Below are 20,522 nucleotides of genomic sequence, written 5' to 3' on the forward strand. Positions count from 1 at the left end.
AATGCCCAAGTGTCCCAGGCCAACAATGTTCTTTTGTTGATGTGTGCTGCAAATCTGGCCATAGGAGCTCTCCTTTCTCTGCCCAGGCAGATCTGTAGCTTAGTCAAGAGGATCACAAATGGACTGAAGTCAGATGATTTTTTTTTTTTTAACAATCCTGAGTTTTAGTTTTCTCTTCTATTCTTGGAGATAACAATGTTGTTTATCTGGAACAACTGTTTTAAGAGTTAAATGAAGTAGTAGGCATAGAACATCCATCCATCCAAACATCTATCCATCCAACCATTCAACAAATGTGTGTTGCACACTTGCTTTGTGATGAGCACCGTGTAGAGGTCAGGATGAAGGGGTGTGAGGACACCCTACAAAGTACAAAGTGACCTGGGAGACAGTGAAGGGCTGTCAGGTATTATTATAGTATCCCCTGGGAGGAACGTGGGGCACCTTCTGTTCATCCCTAGCCTAGGCTTGTGGTCTGGGGCTCTCCTTCCTCAGAAGCTGACTATCTGGTCCCTATGCAGACAGTCCTTCTCTGGCTACAGGGTCAGTCGAGTCTTACAATTGTGTTTTAACCTTGGATGAAGCACCTAAGGCATGTTTAGCCCTTGAGCTATGCTATCTCCTCTCACTGCACCCACCCTCTGTGAGATAGGTCCTGTCAGGTCTCTCCATTTTGCAGGTGGGGAAATAGATTCAGAGAGGCGAAGTAACTTGCCCAAGGTCACATAGTGCATGTGCAAGATGGATCTCCAGGTTATTTTGGTTCCTCAGCCTCTGCTACTTCTCCTGCCCCCCTCCCCACCATCTCATACTTCGGCTTGATGGCAGATCAAAGAAAGATCCCCTGGACCAGTCAAGAGACCGGTCCCCGATTCCTTGAGGCCATCCATCCTCAGCTGATGACAATATTAAATAATATTTGTTGAGTCCTTATTATGTGCCTGGTGCCAAGAGCTTTCATCCTCTGCGAGGGCCCGTTAAAACACCGTCTCTCCACGGCAAAGAGAGGGCAACTGAGGCACACAAATGTTGAATAATTTGTCTAAAGTCATAAAACTAGAGCCCGGATTCCAGAGGCAAGCACTGTGTGTGTTTGTGTGATTTAAATCAATTTAAAAACTGCACCTAATTTTTAAAAATCCAAAATGTGCAAAAAAACGTTAAAAAATATTTCCTGAACCTCCCTCCTCAGTGATAAAACTCTGTTACTGGTCTCTTTCTGTCCTTCCACTGGTTTTCTATGCAAATACAAACGTGTGTGTACATACACATGCATATATCCGTTCTGTTATCAGAAATGTAAAATGCTACAGAGTTCTTCAGTTTATTTTTTTCACTTAGTATAACCTGGAGGCCCTTCCCTATCTGCATAAAGATCTGCATTTTTTCCCCTCAACAATAGGATAGCACTCCTCGCTAAAGATGCATCATGTTTTGTTTACCCATCCTTGACGGCGGGACTTTTGGGTTACTTCTAATCATGGGGTCACCCCAGGAGCAGAGCCTGAGGTTTCACCATCAGGAACACACTCTTTCCTAGCCTTGCACCTCAGTTTCATACATCTAGCACGAGATCATTTCCCCTTCCCGACGCCCCACACTCGGTGTTGCTTGAAGTGGCTTCCCTTTGGTGAATTATCCAGAGCTGACGGCCTTTGTCAGAGGGGTGGGCCAACCCTCCCTTTGGGTCCCATCCCGCCTGGACCATGATCCAGCTCTATGCTAGGCCCAGCAAGGCTCCCTGTCGGCTCCTCCCTGTCGACTAGTCCCTGGTAACCTGGGGATGGCAGTTCCAGCCTCACCCTCTGCGGAATTTTGGAAAGACTGCTGGGATATATCCCCAGGAAAGCAGTCTCTCTTGGCAGGCGAAATGAACTACCCCTGCTCCACGTTCCTCCATCCCCTCCCAGCCCTTCCCAGACCAAAAATGCCATGCCCCTGTTTAGGACTTTAGTGAAGCCAGTCACATGCATCCCCCGGGCTTCCTGCCATTCTAGAAGAGCCCGTAGAGAGTCTTTGGGCTCTTTGGAAACACCAAGTGGGGCATCCATGGCCTCCCAAACTTGACCATGTTCCTGCCCTGTCCAGTCCTCCCCCAGCCCCAACCACTGGTCCCACTCACCATAGGGACTCTCCACTGGAGCCCCGAGGGGCGCGTTCACACTGACCATGGCCGAGCCCACCCAGCCAGAGACGCGGGGGCATGGAGGAACCGGGCCCCACACACAAGGGCAGCGGGGCCACGGGAGCCAGTCCACCAGGAAGGCAGTGAGTACGGCCAGCTGCCACCGCCTGGTTATCTTATTGATTCTTCTAATCACCCAAGGTGGGTGGATACGTTAAAGAGTAACCAGTCACTTAGGGAACCTGCGGCTGAGGCCTGTCACTGTTACCATGGCAATGGCAACCTGGCCAGCCCCCAGGTCCACCTGGGCCCTCGCCCTGCACTCTGGGGTTGTGGACGCCTGGAGCCAGATATAGGGGACACCAGCCCCTCACCCCAACATGAGGTAAGGGACTGGCCAGGAGGGGATGAGGAGGTGAGAGTCCAACCTGGGTTGGGTTTTATGGCTCCACATAGTGGGTGTGGCATGTGGCAGGAGGGAGGGCGGGCGGAGAAAAGGAGCAGGTGGAAGTGCTTATGTATTGAACCCCTACTGGATGCTGGGAGTTGCACATGGGCATCACCGTGTTTAAACCTCAGGGAGGAAATGGAGCCGCAGAGAGAAGTTGCTTTGCCTGCAGTCCCAGCTGGCAACCCAGGGGAGTTGTGGTGCCATTACAAACCACAATGTCCCCCTCATTACATGTATTTACTGAGCACCCACTATATACCAGGCCCTGTGCTGGACTCCACTTCTGTATCCAGAGACACAGAAATGAGCAAAGTGGGCATCGTCAGGGCGCCTGGGTGGCTCAGCCGGTTAAACGTCTGCCTTCGGCTCAGGTCATGATCCCAAAGTCCCAGGATTGAGCCCCTTGTCGGTCTCCCTGCTCAGCGGGGAGCCTGCTTCTCCCTCTGTCTCTCTCCCTGCTCTCTCTGTCTCTCTCTCCCCCAAATAAATAAATAAAATCTTTAAAAAGAAATAGGCATCATGGAACTTGTGGACTACTGGGGGAGAGGGGCATTTGCCAGATAACATTAAAGATTCTTCAAAGATATTATGACACAGATATGATTACAAACTGGGGAGTCCTATGAGGGATGGAGAAACAGATCTGACTCCAGGCCCCTGGCCCATTGGTCTCCTTCCCATTCCAAAGGCAACCTACTGCGGAAACCTGCATTCTGCCCTCCGACTGCAGAACATTTCCATGACCCCCAAGAGTTCTCTCTCTTTTTTAAAGATTTATTTATTTATTTATTTGACAGAGACACAGCGAGAGAGGGAACACAGCAGTGGGAGTGGGAGAGGGAGAAGCAGGCTTCCCGCTGAGCGGGGAGCCCAATGCGGGGCTGGATCCCAGGACCTTGGGATCATGACCCGAGCCGAAGGCGGATGCTCAACGACTGAGCCACCCAGGCACCCCCCAAAAGTTCTCTTTATTCTTCCACCATTAGTCCTACGGCACCTCCCACCCCGGCGGCACTGATCTGCCTTCTGTCACTCTAGATTAGATTTGTCTTTTCTGGAATACCATAGAAATAGAATCAGACAGCATTTACTCTTTCATGTCTGACTTCCTTTACTCAGCATGTTGGTGAGATTCATCTAAGTTCATGTCCCTTTTTGCTAAGTAGTATTCCACTGAATGGATATACTGTAATTTTGTTCACCCATTCACCTGGTCATAGTCATTGGGATTGACAGTTTGGGGCTATTATGAATCAAGCAGCTATGTATAGTCATGAATAAGGCTTCATGGAGACATATGTTTTCATTCCCTTGCTTAAATTTCCAGGAAAGGAATTGCCGGTTGATATGGTATGTATATGTTTAATTCATAAGAAACTCTCAGATGGTTGTCCAAAGTGGTCGTACTATCTTGTAATCCTGCCAATGGGGTAAGAGAGCTCCTATTAGCTCTTCATCCTTATCACTACTAGTGTCAGTCTTTTTAACTTTAACAATGTGATGTGATCTTTCCTTTTGCTTTCATTTGTTTTAAACCAGTTTTTTTTTAAATGAAAAAAGTAATACATTCACATGTTAAAAGTGAAAGTTGCACAAACATGGGGCACCTGGGTGGCTCAGTCGGTTAAGCATCTGCCTCCGGCTCAGGTCATGATCCCAGGGTCCCAGGATCAAGCCTGGCATCGGGCTCCTTGCTCAGGGGGGAGCCTGCTTCTCCCTCTCCCTCTGCTGCTCCCCCTGCTTGTGCTTTCTCTCACTCTCTGTCAGATAAATAAATAAAGTCTTAAAAAAAAAAGAAAGAAAGAAAAGGATGGGGCACCTGGGTGGATCTGCCTTCAGCTCAGGTCATGATCCCAGGGTCCTGGGATGGAGTCCCCCATCAGGCTCCCTGCTGAGCAGGGAGTCTGCTTCTCCCTATCCCTCTGCCTGCCACTCCCCCTGTTTGTGCTCTCTCTCTCTCTGGCAAATAAATAAAATCTTTTTTTTTTTTTTAATTTTTTTTAAAGATTTTTATTTATTTATTTGACAGAGAAAGACACAGTGAGAGAGGGAACACAAGCAGGGGGAGTGGGAGAGGGAGAAGCAGGCTTCCTGCTGAGCAGGGAGCCCGATGCGGGGCTCGATCCCAGAACCCTGGAATCATGACCTGAGCCGAAGGCAGACGCTTAACAACTGAGCCACCCAGGCGCCCCGAAATAAATAAAATCTTAAAAAAAAAAAAAGAAAAGACAAATTGCACAAACAACATTTAATGAAAAATAAGCCTTCCTCCTCCCCTAGTTCCCACATCTCACTCGATGGAACTTTTAAACAAATTCTTGTATATATTTCCAGCATTTAAACATATGCACACACATACACACGGCTGTGGACTGCATTGTGTCCTCCCCAAATTCATATGTTGAAGTCCTAACCTCCCAAGGCACTTCAAGATAGGACCTTTAGGGAATAATTAAGGTTAAATGAGGTCATAAGGGTGGGGTCTTGATTTGATAGGATAAGTGTCCCTAAGAGAAGAGGCACAAAGAGCTCACTCTCTCTCCCCACCCAGTGAGTACGCCATGAGAAGGCAGCTATCTGCAAGCCAGGAAGAGAGCTCTCACCAGGACCCAACTCTTCTGGCTCCCGGATCTCGGACTTGCCGCCTCCAGAACTGTGAGAAAATCATTTTCTGTTGCTTAAGCCACCTGGCCGATGGTATTTTGTGATGGCAGCCCAAGATGACTAATACATACCCACAAATGTCAATGCACAGAACACGTGGAACGTGTTAAAGACGCTCTTCTGCCAGACTCTTGCTCTTTCTCCCTTGGTACCTAAGGGCTGTTTCTATACGGGCAGAGCTGTCTCATTCTCTTGAGTGTTGATCCAGCTGTATGGCTGTCCCATAAGTGATTTGACTCATGTCAGGACATTTAGGATGTTTCCAGGCTTTTGTCACTACACACAGTGAATGTCTTCCTGCAAATATTTTGACCCGCACATGGGAGGTATATCTGTAGGACAAATTTCTAGAAGCAGAATCCTATCAATATTTAAATATGCTGTAATATCTCTCTTATTTAAAAATAATCCTCCCTTAAATAACTTCCTTCCCCATCTCTGCCACTACCTCACCTCTCTCCTCCTTTCACTGCCAAACTTTCAAAATAGCTGTCTACACCAGGGCTCTCTTTCCCATCTCCCTCCTACAACACTACCCTCTTCAGTCTGGTTTCTGTCCGATCCCTCCCCGCCACCACACACACACACCACTGAGTCTTCATTGGTGCAATAGAATGGCTCCATGCCTACACATTCAAACGACATTTTACTGGAACCGCAACTGCATTTGATAGTTGACTCCTCTTCCTTTAGCATCCATACTACTATAGTCTTCTGGATTTCTTCCTTCTTGACTGTTTTTTTCCTTCTCTGTCTCTTGACATTTCATGCTTCTCTACCTGTTCTTAAATACTGAAGTTACTTGGAGCTTAATTCTAGATTTACTTCTCTCTCTTTTTTTTTTCATTCTGTTATCTCTTCTCCCATAATCACATTCATTACCATGGTTTCAATGGCCATCTGTATACTCCTGGTTCCCAATTGTGTATCTCCAACCTAAATTTCTCCTCTGGAGGCCAGATTCATATATCCAGCTGCCTCCTAGATATCTCCACTTGTATTCCACAGATATCTCAAATATGATATGCCCCTAATTGCACTCCTCCTTCTCACTTCCATTGAAACTCCTTCCCCTGAATTCCCCATCTTGATAAAATGGCACCCTCATCTACTCCACTTCCTTCACACCCAAACAACCACTACAAAATCCCCTTGAATTCCATTTCTTTTTTTTTTTTTTAAGATCTTATTTATCTATTTGAGAGAGAGAGAGTGCAAGAGTGAGCGAGCGTGAGTGGGGGCAGGGAGGGGCAGAGGGAGAGGGAGAAGCAGGCTCCCGAATGAGCAGGAAGTTCAACTTGGGGCTCGAACCTAGGACCCCAGGCTCATGAGCTGAGCTGAAGGCAGATGTCCAACTGACTGAGCCGCCCAGGTGCCCCTTGAATTCCACTTCTTAAACATGTCACAAATGTATCCACTTCTCCCGGTCTCCAGTGCCGCCATCTTGGTTCAAACCATCCTCATTTCTATTTATTTATTTATTTACTTTAGAGCACGTGCACGAGCTGGGGGGAGGGGCAGAGGAAGAGGGAGAGAGAGAATCTCAAGAAGACTCCCTGCTGAACGTGGACACCCCCAACCCCTATGCGGGGCTCCACCTCAGGACCCCAAAATCATGACCTGAGCCAAAATCAAGAGTCTGATGCTCAACTGACTGAGCCACGCAGGCAGCCTGCCATCCTCATTTCTCACCTGGACAATTGAAATAGCCTTTTACCTGGATCCTAGCATCCACTCTGACCCTGTCAAATCTATTCCCCTCAAATGCAGCCAGAATTATCTTTTCAAATGCAAATCTGACATGTCATCCTACTGTTATAATCCTGCTATGCCTCTCCATTGTCCTTGAGGGAAGCTCCAAGATTATTCCTGACTTGGCCCCTGCCTCCCCTCCCAGGGTCAGTTCACTCCCTTTCCTTCTCACACAGCAGGCTTCTGACCTTGCCCTGTGCTCTCTCCCCCAGCTTTCCACCCACATTGTCATTACTGCCTTGGAGCCTGACCAGCTTCTCTTCTTCATCAAAACACATCTCACAGGGTGCCTCAGTGGCTCAGTCAGTTGAGCATCCAACTCTTGATTTCCACTGGGTCATGATCTCAGGGTCGTGGAATCGAGCTCCGCATAAGGTTCCACTCAGCACAGAGTCTGCTTAGGATTCTCTCCCTCTGCCTCTCCCCCCACCACCACCCCAATCAAGCTCACACAAGTACATGTGCACGCTCTCTCTCCCTCCCTCAAATAAATAAATAAAATCTTTTAAAAAAGAAAACATCTCGCTGCAGAAGACCTACATGACTACCCATTGTAGTTTAGATTGAGCTCTTGTAATTACCAGTTCTTCTCCCAGATGGCACTTACTTCCATTACAATAAATTACTTGTATTCATCTTCTGTTTCATGCCTGACTGTTACATTACAATTATAAGCTCAAGGAGCATAGGAACATTACAGACCTCAAGGGTCAATGAATGTTTTCTATAAGGGGCCAGATAGTAAATATTTTGGGCTTTAGATATGTGGTCTCTGGCAACTACTCATGTCTGCTGTTGAAGCATGAAATCATCCATAGACAATATATAAACAAAGGAGCATGGCGGAGTTCTAATAAAACTTTATTTATAAAAACAGGCAGTGGGCCAGATTTGGCTTTTGAGCCATAGTTTGTCCACCCTGATCTGTATATTAGTGACCACTGCGCTCAGAGCTGACAACTTTTATAGTATTTACTATATGCCAGACACTGCTCTAAGTGCTTTCCATGTATTCATTTATTTAATATTTTGAATGCCCTCATGAGGCACTATTCGTGTCCCCACTTACAGATGAGACAGGCACTGAGAGCTCACTGTAACCTACCCAGGCACACTTAGCCACTAAGTTAAATTTGTGCCTAGGCAATCTGACTCGAGTCTATGCTCTTAACCCTCTCGGTGAATGAACATATGAACAAACAAGCAATCAGATGAGATTGGGCTATGAAGATCTTCAAAAAGTATAAAATACTACAGAGGCTTGAATGTTGTTACAGATTTCTTGCAGTAAAAGTTCCCCTTCAGCGAGAACAGCATCTTAACAAACCAGGATGCTATGAGCAAGCCCCCTCACCCTGAGTCCTCACCCTCAGGTCTGCAGTATCCAGACCTCGACTAGCTGAGCAAGCCCAGCCTGCTCATTGTTCTGTTGGCATGGGCTCTTCTCAAGGGCAATTTCAAAAGTGGGGAACCTGGGAGGTCATTTGGAATTCCCACCCCTTACATTGGCACTTTTTGCTTAATTGTCCCTACCTTTGTCCAATCTCTGAGTTTCTCCCTTCTTAGTTGAGAGGCAGCAAGAAAATGGGTCAAGACATTGGGCTTCTGAGTCACACAGAACATATTTGAATCCAGCTTTTTTAGGCTCAGTTGTTATGTCTGTAAAGGGTGAATAGGAACTGTACCTATCACACAAGATGGCTGTGATAATTCAATGAGTTTAAGAGTGTGCTAAGCAGTTCATAAATGCCAGTGGTTGTCATTGTCATTCTGGTACTCAAGGCACAGGAAGGCAATGTGGGGAAGTCAAGATCCCACAGGCTTTGAGGTCAGATGAAGCTAAATTCAAATCCTATGCCTCCTCCCTACTAGCTATTCAACCTTATGCATACCATTTAATTCAAGGGGTCACACGCCACTTACATTTCCAGAATATTTCAAGAAATTGGCATAGGGCTAGCAAGCGTTTTTTCCCCCAGTATAAGGACATTAATAATTAAAAATCTAACCTTTATTATCACCATTGTTTTAGAAATGAAAATACTCCCTCCAAAAAAAAAAAAAAGGGAGGCACCTGGGTGGCTCAGTCATTAAGCGTCTACCTTCGGCTCAGGTCATGATCCCAGGGTCCTGGGATCGAGCCCCGCATTGGGCTCCCAGCTCAACGGGAAGCCTGCTTCTCCCTCTCCCACTCCCCCTGCTTGTGTTCCCTCTCTCGCTGCCTCTCTCTGTCAGATAAATAAATAAAATCTTAAAAAAAAAAAAAGAGGAAGGATATAATCTGCAAATAATAAACTCACAACAGCATCCATGTTTCTCTTCACTCATTTCTAGCATTTGGAAATGGGCGGTCACACTAAGCCTCATTTATCTCACTGGTAAAAGGGAATAGTAATACACACCCGTGCACGCGTGCACTGAGCTAGTTGCCGTGCCTGGCACGAAGTAGGGGCTGTTAGTCCTCTCTCCTGGCCTTTCTCTGGAGCTGGTTTTGCCCTCATTCCATCTCCCACTACTCAATTTCCTTCCTGCCTTTTTTGACCCGCTCTGGGAGCTGAGAGGGGGAAGGACCAGAAAGAGCCACTGCATCAGATCTAAAAGGACTTTATTGGGGGCTGGGTAGGGGGGGTGGCTGTTGACATGCAAGGACCGTGGCCTCAGTGGGAATGACCAAGAGGGAAGAAAACTCACTCCATCCAGCAGGATGTAGGGGCCTGTTTTCCATTCAGGTCTTTGAATGGAATGCTCTCTGGCCAGGCAGGGAGTGGGCCCCCGCTGGAGGGCAAGGTCTGAGGGGGAGATTTTACTATCTCTGGAAACAAAAGGACTTTTGTGTGTCATGATAACTGGGTGGGGTGGGGTGGGGTGGGGTGGGGAGAGAGGAAATGGTTTATGGGAATGAGAATGAGATTCTACAGGGGATGTGGGGGAAAGATAAAGAGACAGACAGACAGACAGGTGGAGTGATAGAAAGAGAAAAAGGCCCAGAAGACAGTTCCCTCGGGTCTGCTTTGTTTTTGCACTCCCAGTCCTGATGCTCAGAGAGGGGTCCAGCAGCCTGCAGGGCTTGTCAGGGCCTAAGCTCTGACCTGGGTGCTGTTGGGGACAAGCTGTGCGGCTATCAGTAGGTCACACCCCTTTGCGTGGCCTCAGTATACCCATCTGTAAAAGGGGGGCCTGAATCCACAAGTCAATTTCAATTGTTTTTGTAGAAGCTCAGACCTGAAATGTTCCCAACTCAGGGAGCAAACCACAAGTCCTTGAAGTTTGGCTGTCATTGGATGAATGAAAGTGGGTTTCTGGCTAAAGATTGTTTAATAAATAGCCTTCACTGGATGGACAAAGACATGTGGGTTTGGGACCCGAAGGTCAGCTCCGTCCAGCCCCAGCTCTCTGAGCGCTGAGTCAATGAAAGATGCAGGCCTCTTTCCCGGAAGCCAGAGAGAAGAAAGCTGGAAGAAGAAAGAAAGAAGGCCGGGAGGTTGTTTTCTTCGGGTACATGCTGGACATTTCAGGAACGGAGGAATCAGAAGGGAAAATTCAGATCGGTAGAGTGAGCCCAATAATGTCCTTTACAAAAAAACCATTACATTCTTTCACCTGGTCTCTGGGGAGGGAGCCTTTGGGGGAGGGCAAGAGACACCTCCAGGGCCCAGGGAAAAGTTAGAACCACAGGAGCCTGTTGGATTTGAGTCCAGAGAAACACATGTTGCTAATACAAGTGCCTTGGGAACTCGGGGGGCAGGCAGAACATGGCCTCCCCATCTTGTATGGTGCCTCGCCGATCCAGTTGCCCCTGGAAGAGAAAAGGTACTGAGGAGACGGGGACAGAGGAGAGTTAATGTTGGCAACCTCCATACAGGTTTCCCTAATCTCAGCACCGCCACTGACTGGCTATGAGACCTTGGGCAAGTCACACCTTCCAGCCTCGGTTTCTTCATCTGTAAAACCAAGAGAAGACTCCCCTCTCTCACAGGGAGGCAGCGAAGATCAAATAATGGGCCCATGTGTGCCCCCACCTAGCACCGTGCCTGGCAAAGACATGACTCTTCATTAAGTGTTGATTTTCTTATTCCCTCCAACCGGCCTCCCATCCCGGACCCAGGCAGCTCTGAGTTCTGGTCCTGGATTCTGTGACCGGCCAGCTGGTGACAGAAAAAACCACCTCATTTCTTCTGAATAAAATAAAGAAATGAAACGGTATCCACAAAAATGATGTGCAAACACTTTAGAACTTACAAAAGTGCTGTGCGGATAGCAACTAGAATAATCAGATGCCGAGCATGATTTGATCATGGGGGCACGTGACCATGAAGCCTCGTCCACGGCCGCCACTGCCCATTTTTGCGATGACCAGATCCCAAACCCATCCTGCCTGCTCCTGAGTTAGTCCTCTCAACAGACCACGGCCTTTTGGGGGAAGTGGGGTAGGGAGTGACTGCTTAGTGGTTACAGACTTTCTGTTTGGGGTGATGGAATAGTTCTGGAAGTAGATAGCAGCAATGGCCGCACAACATTGTGAACGTAAGGAATTCCACTGAGATGTACGCTTCAAAATGATTAAAATGGGGGCACCTGGGTGGCTCAGTTGGTTAAGGGTCACGATCCCAGGGTCCTGGGATTGAGTCCCACGTCAGGCTCCTTGCTCAGCAAGGCGTCTGCCTCTCCCTCTGCCTGCCGCTCCCCCCGCCTGTGCTCTCTCTCTCTGACAAATAAATTAATTAAATTTAAAAAAATCATATTTTACCACAATTAAAACAAATTAATAATATAATATACCAAAACCCATTGAATTGTACACATCAAATGGGCGAGTTGTATGGGGTGTGAATTATATCTCAAGAAAGCTGTTAAAAACAAACAAACCACCTTCATCACATTCTCCTACTCAAAAACTTTTACTGGATTCCTCTTGCCTGTGCAGGGATTGGCAGATTTTTTTAGGTGAAGGTCCAGATAGCAAATATGTTTAGGTTTTGTGGACCGGATATCTCTATTGCACGAAAGCAGCCCTGGATAATACGTAAATGAATGGCATGGCTGTGTTTTGATAAAACTTTATTTACACAAACAAGCAGAGGGCGAGGCTTTGGCCATGGGCCCTAGTTTGCTCCCCCCTCCATCCTCCTCCCTCCCTGCTTACAGAAACACACCTGTAGCTTTTGGTCAGGCATTCCAGACTGCTCCATCAGCTGTGGATCCTGTTCACATATGCCACCTTCCCACATCTCTCTTCTCCAGCCCAGCTCACAGATTTTCCTTTTTCTCCCTCCTCTTCTCATGGCCTTAAATCATCCCCCAGCCCTTGCTCCTGGCTGCATGGTAATTTCACCGCTGACCTGTAGTGTTATCTTTGCAAGTCCAGTGCCGCCTTTTCTCACACTTCATATGAACACTCTTTGTGGGCAGAAATGGAATCTTCTTTCTCCAAAAGTGATTGTTGAATGACCGTAAATAAAGTCAGCCAAAGTGCTTAGAAAAGTATGCATTTCTGGTTTTATATGGGGTTCATTCACTTATTCATTCAACAAACACTTCGGGAGCATCTATTGGGCATCAGGATTTGTGCCAGATGCTGTCAGTGCATAGTTTTCAGAAGGTGCTCCCGGAAGTTTGGAGGCAGGGAATGTGAGAAGTGGAGACACCTGGGGTGATGGAATAAAAGTCATTCTTTTTCTGTTTAATTTAACCACTTGGAAAAAAGTTTTGCTTAAAAAAGGGGGAGGAGGTTGAAATCACTGTAGTAAAAGGATATAGAAATGAATCAGGTCTATTTCCCACCCTCAAAGAGTCTATAACCTAGTTATAACCATGGCCACCATTTTTTGAGAATGTACTATGGGCAACTATGTACAGCGATCCTCTGTGAGACAGGTAGGATCAGCCCTATTTTAAAAGAGGAGATGGAGGTCCATAGAGGTGAAATGCCTTATCCAAAGTCCTCACATGCACATGGTAGAGCTGGACATCACACCCAGATCTGGTCATAGCAGTAAGTGCCAACATGTGTTCTGACTTCATGAGCCCGGGGGTGTTACCTGGGTCAGATCACTTACTTCTCTCAATAACTCAATGAGTAAGTAGGTACTATTTTATTCTCATTTTGCAGATGAAGAAACAGGCATGTAGAAGTTAAGTTAAATCACAAATTTGAACCCTGACAGTCTTGACTCTAGAGCATAAAAATCTTAACAACTATAGTGTTAATACTCAATGCTGCAAAAATTCAATGTATCAGCAAATTGGAATAGTCCCTTAAGCTATTTGTAACAAAGTTTGCTTTGTACTTTTGTGTCTGATAAAGCTGGGCTGATACTTTGTTAATAGATGTCACCATTAACAAATAAATAGCTTGAGAATTTGTGTTCAGGCTACCAGTGACTTCCAGAACATCAGAATAGTATGGCAGGCAGAACATAGACTTGAATCAAGACTTGTGTTTCAAACAGCTCTGCTTCCTCCTGGCTTGTGGCTTTTGTATATTACTTAACCTCTCTGATCCTCAATTTCTTCTTCTTAAAAAAGGAAAACATTTTCCCAGTACCCCTCCCTTTTTCCTTCCTTCTTTCTCTTTCATCTCTTCAATGAGATAATGAGGTGAAAATATTTTGTAAATGGTCAAGGGCTACTTGAGAGTAAAAGGTGGTCATCAGCATGTAATTTTGAAATTCTAAATGTCATTTTTACTTAGAATTTGTTCTTGTTTTTATGTGAGAATCTGTAATGTTGGCAAGTTTGTATACTGTACGTTGGATGGGAACTTCCATCCTTCTTTCCCTGTGTTTCCAAGAGATGTGCATATAAAGGCCACTCATGACCTCTCTCCCACGAAGCTGATTGGAGAGCCTGGAGGGAGGAGCTGAGTATGCTTGTTCTATCCTCTTCTTTCCTTTGGGATCTGCCTGGCTGCAGGGAACAGGTGTTCTTGGTTGCTCCACTTCCTGTGACAAACTTAGAGGGGCTAGCTGCACTTGATGGAAGAGGACTGTGACTGTTGGGGTTGCCAGTCAGTGGGTATGCAGGTCTAATTCGAGGGTGAGATATTTGCAAGCCTGCTTGTCTGGGACATCTAAACCACATTCTCTACTATTGACTTCATCAGTGAGGCTGCCTATCCACCTGACTTGGTCCTCTGTCTACCTCCCAATCACTTTTGCAATTTGGGTAAAGAAAAAGAATTATTGATTGACTCTAAAACTACCAGATTGTACGGTATTAAGGTTACTTAGAATGGGAGAAGGCAGAGTGTTCTGGGCAGCTTCCTTTTCCTGGAATTCTGCCCATTCCACTCAGGGTCCACCCCTCACCCCCACCCCACCCCCACCCCCACCCCCCCACCCCGCCCCATGGCCCCATGTCTCTGTGCTGCACTTACTTAATGGCGTAGTTGCAGACCAGGTACACTGCATGATGCCAGGTGTTGCCCCAGATGTTGATGCTGCCACAGGTGTGGATTGCACAGCCCAGCCGATTGGAGGATGCCCACACCATCTGAGGAAGGACAATGACAGGGGAGGCTTTGAGATGGACTCAGGGGTCCCAGGTTCTTTGAGGCTGGGAGGCTCCTGGATGTGATTCAGGGTGGGTAAGGTCTTCCTGGGGGAGGCAATGTTCCTGGAGACACACTGTGCTATAATGTTTCTCAAGCTTTTTTGTTTTTTACTACAACCAATAGTAAGGAATGAATTTTAAACTGTTACTCAGTGCACAACACGCACAAACAGTTGGGACAAAAGTTTTGTGAACCAACATTTAATCTTTTCATATGTGATATATGGTAATATTTTCTATACTGTTCTATTAATTTTCTTTCTTTCTTTTTTCCCTAGCAGCCACCGTTTAAAAATCATTATTGTGTTGGAGGTTAAAACACAAACTTTGGAGTTAAACAGGCTTGGATCAGAATCTCAATATCACTAGTGTGTGACTTTGGCCAAGTCAATTAACCATGCCATGCCTCAGTTTCTTCTTTGGTAAAATGAAGGTAATAATATCTCCTGGGCTATCAGAAAGGACGTTTGGTTTAGGCCTCACATTTCCCAGAGGGTCTCCAATGTAGATTTTTGACCTTAACTGCACATGAGTCACAGAGAGATGGACAGACTGAAAGAAAATATTTGTCCTACAGTGGGAAGTTTCGGTCCCATTTCCTGCAACATTATATCATGCTATATTTTTGTGTGCAACAAGTGGTAACATATTCAATATTAGCACTCAAAATATACTACAATTTTTGTCATTTTATTTTAGCATTTTTTTAAGATAGTGGGATCCTAGGGGTGCCTGTGTGGCTCAGTGGGTTAAGCATCCAGCTCTTGATCGCAGCTCAGGTCTTGATCTCAGGGTCATGAGCTCAGGCCCCAATCTGGGCTCCATGCTGGGCATGGAGCCTACTTAAAATGATGATGATGATGACGATGATGATGATGATAATAAAAATAGTGGGATCCTGAAAAGACAGAAAATACTCGAAAATGTTTGGACCTATTGAATTCAAAAGCATTCTTGAACTTGTCAGACCACACATCTCCATTTTGGTGGTTAAACAACCTGGTCAGCCCACCTAAGATACTCAAAACAAGATCCAGTCAACTCAACTCAATCTACACACAATTTTCCAGGAATATGCTTATTGTGTGAAAGAAAGTCCATAGGGCCTCTGCTCTTTAATTTCTGTTCTGCCACATTCTTTGTCTTCTAAGCTACCAGGATTTGTTCTCCCTTGGCCGTTCGTCCCAACAGAGGGGTACCTGGGTATAGTGGGAGCAGACTGGGCCACTGCAGCGCCAGGGGCAGCGCGGCTGACAGTCCCTGGGGGCTGGAAACGAGTAATGGCGCTTCTCCTCAGACCAAGACTTCACAAGGTCCACCACTGAGCGGTACCTGGGGAGGCAGAGAAGATGGAAGACGCCAGCTGGGGAGTGGAGAAGCTGCTCTGCCACCACCTTGCTCGGTGACCTTGTTGAATGACTGAGAGAAGGAAGGGCAGAAGGTAACTCACCGGCCAGAATGGATGGAGAGGTTCTGGCCCACGTATCTCATTAGCTGTGAGGGCCCATGGGCCCAGATGCACTGGGTGGCCCAGGCCTCTGCAGACCTGGCCAGCCGCTCGTCCCAGACCTAGGGAGAGAAAGGCCATGAGAGGGGCGCCTGGGTGGCTCAGTCGTTAAGCATCTGTCTTCAGCTCAGGTCATGATCCCAGGGTCCTGGGATCGAGCCCCGCATCAGGCTCCCTGCTCCGTGGGAAGCCTGCTTCTCCCTCTCCCACTCCCCCTGCTTGTGTTCCCTCTCTCACTGTGTCTCTCTCTGTCAAAAAGATAAATAAAATCTTTAAAAAATAAAAATTAAAAAAAAAGAAAGGCCATGAGATTCCCCAGGGGGACACCACCATCATCCCAGCCGTGTCCAGAGACGCGCATTTCATCTGCCATCTCCTTGGAACCCTGCACCAAATCCAGTCAACAGCTTAGAACACTGGGAGTCAGAGAAGGCCTAGGACTTCAAAGTCCACACCAGAGCCAAGACCCACACCTACTGATTCCTCTTCCGGCACCCTTTCCCCCCACACTGGACTTCAGGCTGGGGGTTCTCTGCTCTGAACAGGTCCCAGGCTGTTGGTCCAGGAGTTAGCAGTCCCTAGAAGTGGCTGAGCCCAGGGTGATGTGGAGGGGACTGGCTTTTTAATGTATTTATTGTATTCTTAAAACAAATTTCTTTTAACATTAAATATTTGAATTCAAAATGTTGTTTTTTTTTTTTTAAATAGTGAAAACAGGTGCAAATGTAATACATGAGATGCCCAAAGGAGGAAAAGTGGAAAGTCTATCATCTCAATCCTATCCTTGTTCCCCCAGCCACCCTGCCCCCTAGAGGCAACCATCACTGTGATTTCTGGCATCTTCTTCCAGAAATATTCTATATCTGTACAAGTATATATATATGTACATATACACATACAAATATATATACACATACATATATACACATACACACATATATAATTATATAAGTATATATAATTGTATATAATTAAGTATACATAAGTATATAAAATATTATATATATCTACTTTTTTTTTTTTTACAAATGGCAGCCGGCCAGACATTCTATCAGACCCCTTGCTGTTTTCACTTAACCAAACAGGTTATCTTAGTGGCTTTTCCACATCGGCACATAGAGAATACCCTCCTCATCCCTGCTAATAGCTTCATAATTTTCCAATGTGTGAATGCCCCAATTTTTATAACTTGAAAAAGCATCACTTTAAAAAAAATACCAGTTTCCTTCCACTCTGTCTTCCTGGGATTCTCTGAGATATTAGTCATTCATTTATTTTATTTGTTCATTCAGCAAATCTTGAACAGTATTTCTAGCCACCCAGGACTTACAGTCTAGCAAGGAGATGAGACATTAAACAATCATTACAATCCTGGTGGGTGTAAGAATGTGAAACGGGACTGGAACTTTTTGGGAGGCGGCGGGAGAGAAAGGGTTCCTTGAGCAAAGGATGCTTAGTCAGATACCCATCTGTGGGCAGAAGCCAGCTACTGAAGATGACACAGGGATACCAAGAGAGGGGTCCGAACACGTCCACCCTGTTCTCAGCAGTGCCCACGAGGCTTAACGTGGTACCTGGCACTGAGCAGCAGTCAGTACGTAAGTGAATGGACACATGGCAAAAGCACAGGAATTTTCAGGCTGTTGAGTAGCACATATTTGTCTTGGGGGAGGGGGTAGACTGACAATCTCTTTCCCTAAAGAAATCTGTGGGTGGGCTAGAAGCCCATCTCTCCAGGCTGGTTTGGGAACAAAGGTCCTGGGGGGAGGGACTGCGATAAAGAGAAAGGTTCCCCTCCACCACTCCCAGGGTCTGGCTTCTGGGGCATTGCGGTGACAGCCATTGGCCCTGCCTCTTTAAGGGAACACATCTCAGCTCCTACAGCTGGTCTGCCACTTTTCCTCAGCTTGAGAACCCCAGGTGCCAGTCCCCACACTCTGCCTCCAGGGGCTTGCTGAATACAGTCTGTGTGTCCATCAGACACCTAAAGCAAAGAGACAATAGCATGGAAAGCTCCAGCCACCCACCCCCTGCAGGTGCCCAGCAGGGAGCCCAAGTCCTTGTGGGGGGGTGGGTATTGTATCTGCTAAAACCACAACCTTTAGCAGCAGGCAGACCTGGGTTAGAATCCCAGCTGGATGACCTTTGGCAAATTAAACCTCTGCATCTCAATTTCTTTATTGGAAAATGGAGATGACAAGCCCCACCTTGAAGGAAGAGGAATACTCTCAGGGCCGAGTGTAGGTTATGGCTAGGCATACAGGGGATGGTCCATGCCTGGCAGTCTGCTGACCCTGCTTCCCAAGAGGACCTGTGCAACTGCCTTTGTTTTCTCATCTATAAAATGGGTAGACTAATTCCTGCCTTTCCGCAGGACCCAGACACCCAGATACTGGCTAGTGGGGTCAGGCTGGCGAATGGTCCGGCCCTTCCAGAACACACTGAATTGACTGGCATTCGCTGGAAAGGGCACAGGGGAGGGCATGGGAACTCACCATATACTCCATGTTGGCCGCAGGTGGGTGCACACTGGCCCGGATGTGGTTGTGAAAATCCAGTAAGGCACTCATGTCGCCAGCAGAGATGTGGCGCTTCCGCTGGTACCGGGGCACCCCCAGGCCACTCAGGGGCCACACAGCTGTGCCCTTGGTCCGGGCCAGTGCCAGGGTGGCATTGGGCATCCAGGCATTCACTGTCTGGCCTGCCCAGAAGAGCAGGCCCGCCAGGCCCATGGTGCTGGGCAGCAGGGGCATAGCTGGCTGGCAGGGTCACACGTCACCTTGTGCAGTCAGAGCCGGCTGCCTGGAGGGAGTGGGCATGAGGGCACCAAACCCTGAGTGTTCTCCAGCATTGCCACCCCAAGGATGCTAACCCCTGGGAACTTCGCAAAGATCTCCTGACTCAGCTCTAGTCCTGGTAGTCTAGTCCTAGTCAGCCCAACACCCTGTCGTTCCCGGCCCAGTGGATTCAGTGTATTGGGCAATGGAAGGAAATGCCCGGACAGTAGCTAATCCTGATCAGGCCATATGATGCAGATGGTGCTACCACCTCCAAGCCAGGGCTCCATCCCACCAGCCCAGGAGACAGACACCAGTCCTGTCCAGCCTGGACACCCTCTTCACCAATCCTGCTCCAAGTGCGTTCCATCGATTCCCTCAGAGGCGTAGGGCCAACCTTCCCCGGGGCATAGTGCAGGGCCCTCTCATCCCTGAGTTGCTGCGTTTTGGGGGTTGAGAGTGAGACACAGGAAGAGCCAGATGGCAGAGGATGAAAGAGGAAGAGAAAAAGAGAAGCATAGAGGAAGAAAATGAGAGAGACGGAAAAGTCGTCTGAAAAAAAAGGTACAGAGAACAGGGATGAAGGAAATTGAAAGGTGGAAAGATAAGGAGAGAATGGGAGACAGTGAAGGGGAAAAAGAAAGAACATGGGAGAGACAGAAGCAGAGGGAGAGAGAGAGAAAGACAGGGGAAGGAAGAACAGAGAAGACGGAGAAACAGCGTGAAAGAGAAGAGAGCCAGAGACAGGAGTGCAGGAGACCAGACAACAGCTTCCCAGGGGCTCGTACCCAGGCCGGGCAGCCCAGGCAGGTGGCAGGAGGCGCCGAGGATGCAGGGACCGCTGCAGACACCCTGGCCCGCCTGTCAGCGCAGCGACTTTAATGGTCCCCTGGGAGCTGATGGCATCTGACGTCCGGGCCCCACAGCCCCCTCCCTTCCCAGCCGGGCCAGACTTGGACAGGAGGCTCCGCCTGCCCATCTGTGGGCTTTCCCCTCCCACCCTCTGGCGCCTCTGAGGTTCCTGCTTCCACCTGGGGATTGCAGGGCTGGGGCTTGCCGGGCTGGGGCTGAGCTGCTAGTTGGGGTAGGGATGTGGCAATGGCAGGGACTCCGGGAGGAAATGCCACCCCCCACCTCGGACACCCCAGATGCCGCGGCTTTTCTCTGCCTTCCAGACCCCAGCATGGAGGCTACCTTGATTCCAGAGAGTGTTCTCTGTTTTCCCTGCAAAGCCGTCCAGCCTCAGAGTTTTCAAGTAGCTTGGCGCCATCTAATGAGCACCTACTATGTGCCAGGCCTGGGCTGAGTGCTTCACACGCACACAAGCTCAGCCAACCCTGAGAAGCAGATACGATAGCTCCCCATTTAGCAGATGGAGAAACTGAGTCTGAGAGATGAAGGGACAAGCCCCAAGTCAAGCCAGCTTGTCTGCGATAGAGACAGGATTCAAATACAAGTCTGACCCCCGAGCACTGTTAGCATGTAAAAAGGATGCTGTTTTTGTAACCAAACCAATATCGATGGGAAGGGGGAAAGCCTAGGAGGATAGTCACTACCATGCTATTCAAACATAGCACCAGGTAGCCTAATTAAGTGATGGATCTGGGTTCAAATCTCCATTATTTCACTCACTAACTGGGTGTCCTTGAGCAAGTTGCTCAACCATATTGTGCCTCATCTGCAAAATAGGAGTAA

General features: G+C 47.6%; 2 protein-coding genes across 2 annotated transcripts in view; both read right to left on the reverse strand.

Annotated features, from left to right (window-relative positions):
- Positions 1–2,311, reverse strand: part of HNF4A (hepatocyte nuclear factor 4 alpha) — a 53,156-nt gene extending 50,845 nt beyond the window's left edge. Inside the window, exon 1 of the mRNA XM_081832704.1 lies at positions 2,123–2,311. Coding sequence (XP_081688830.1) covers positions 2,123–2,171 — 49 coding nt within the window. The 5' untranslated portion in view covers positions 2,172–2,311. The remainder of the gene's footprint in view (positions 1–2,122) is intronic.
- Positions 2,312–9,586: 7,275 nt separating this feature from the next.
- On the reverse strand, positions 9,587–19,223 carry R3HDML (R3H domain containing like). Its single transcript, XM_081832190.1, has 5 exons — positions 18,546–19,223; positions 15,994–16,112; positions 15,743–15,875; positions 14,368–14,483; positions 9,587–10,788 (listed from the first exon to the last, which is right to left on the reverse strand). Exons 1-5 carry the CDS (start codon positions 18,801–18,803, stop codon positions 10,656–10,658), a joined length of 759 nt encoding a protein of 252 aa, XP_081688316.1. The 5' UTR covers positions 18,804–19,223; the 3' UTR covers positions 9,587–10,655.
- Positions 19,224–20,522: the final 1,299 nt, after the last annotated feature.

This window comes from Leptonychotes weddellii, chromosome 10 (assembly GCF_054177405.1).
Source record: "Leptonychotes weddellii isolate Sample4059 chromosome 10, ASM5417740v2, whole genome shotgun sequence".
In the NCBI taxonomy this organism is placed as follows: Eukaryota; Metazoa; Chordata; class Mammalia; order Carnivora; family Phocidae; genus Leptonychotes; species Leptonychotes weddellii.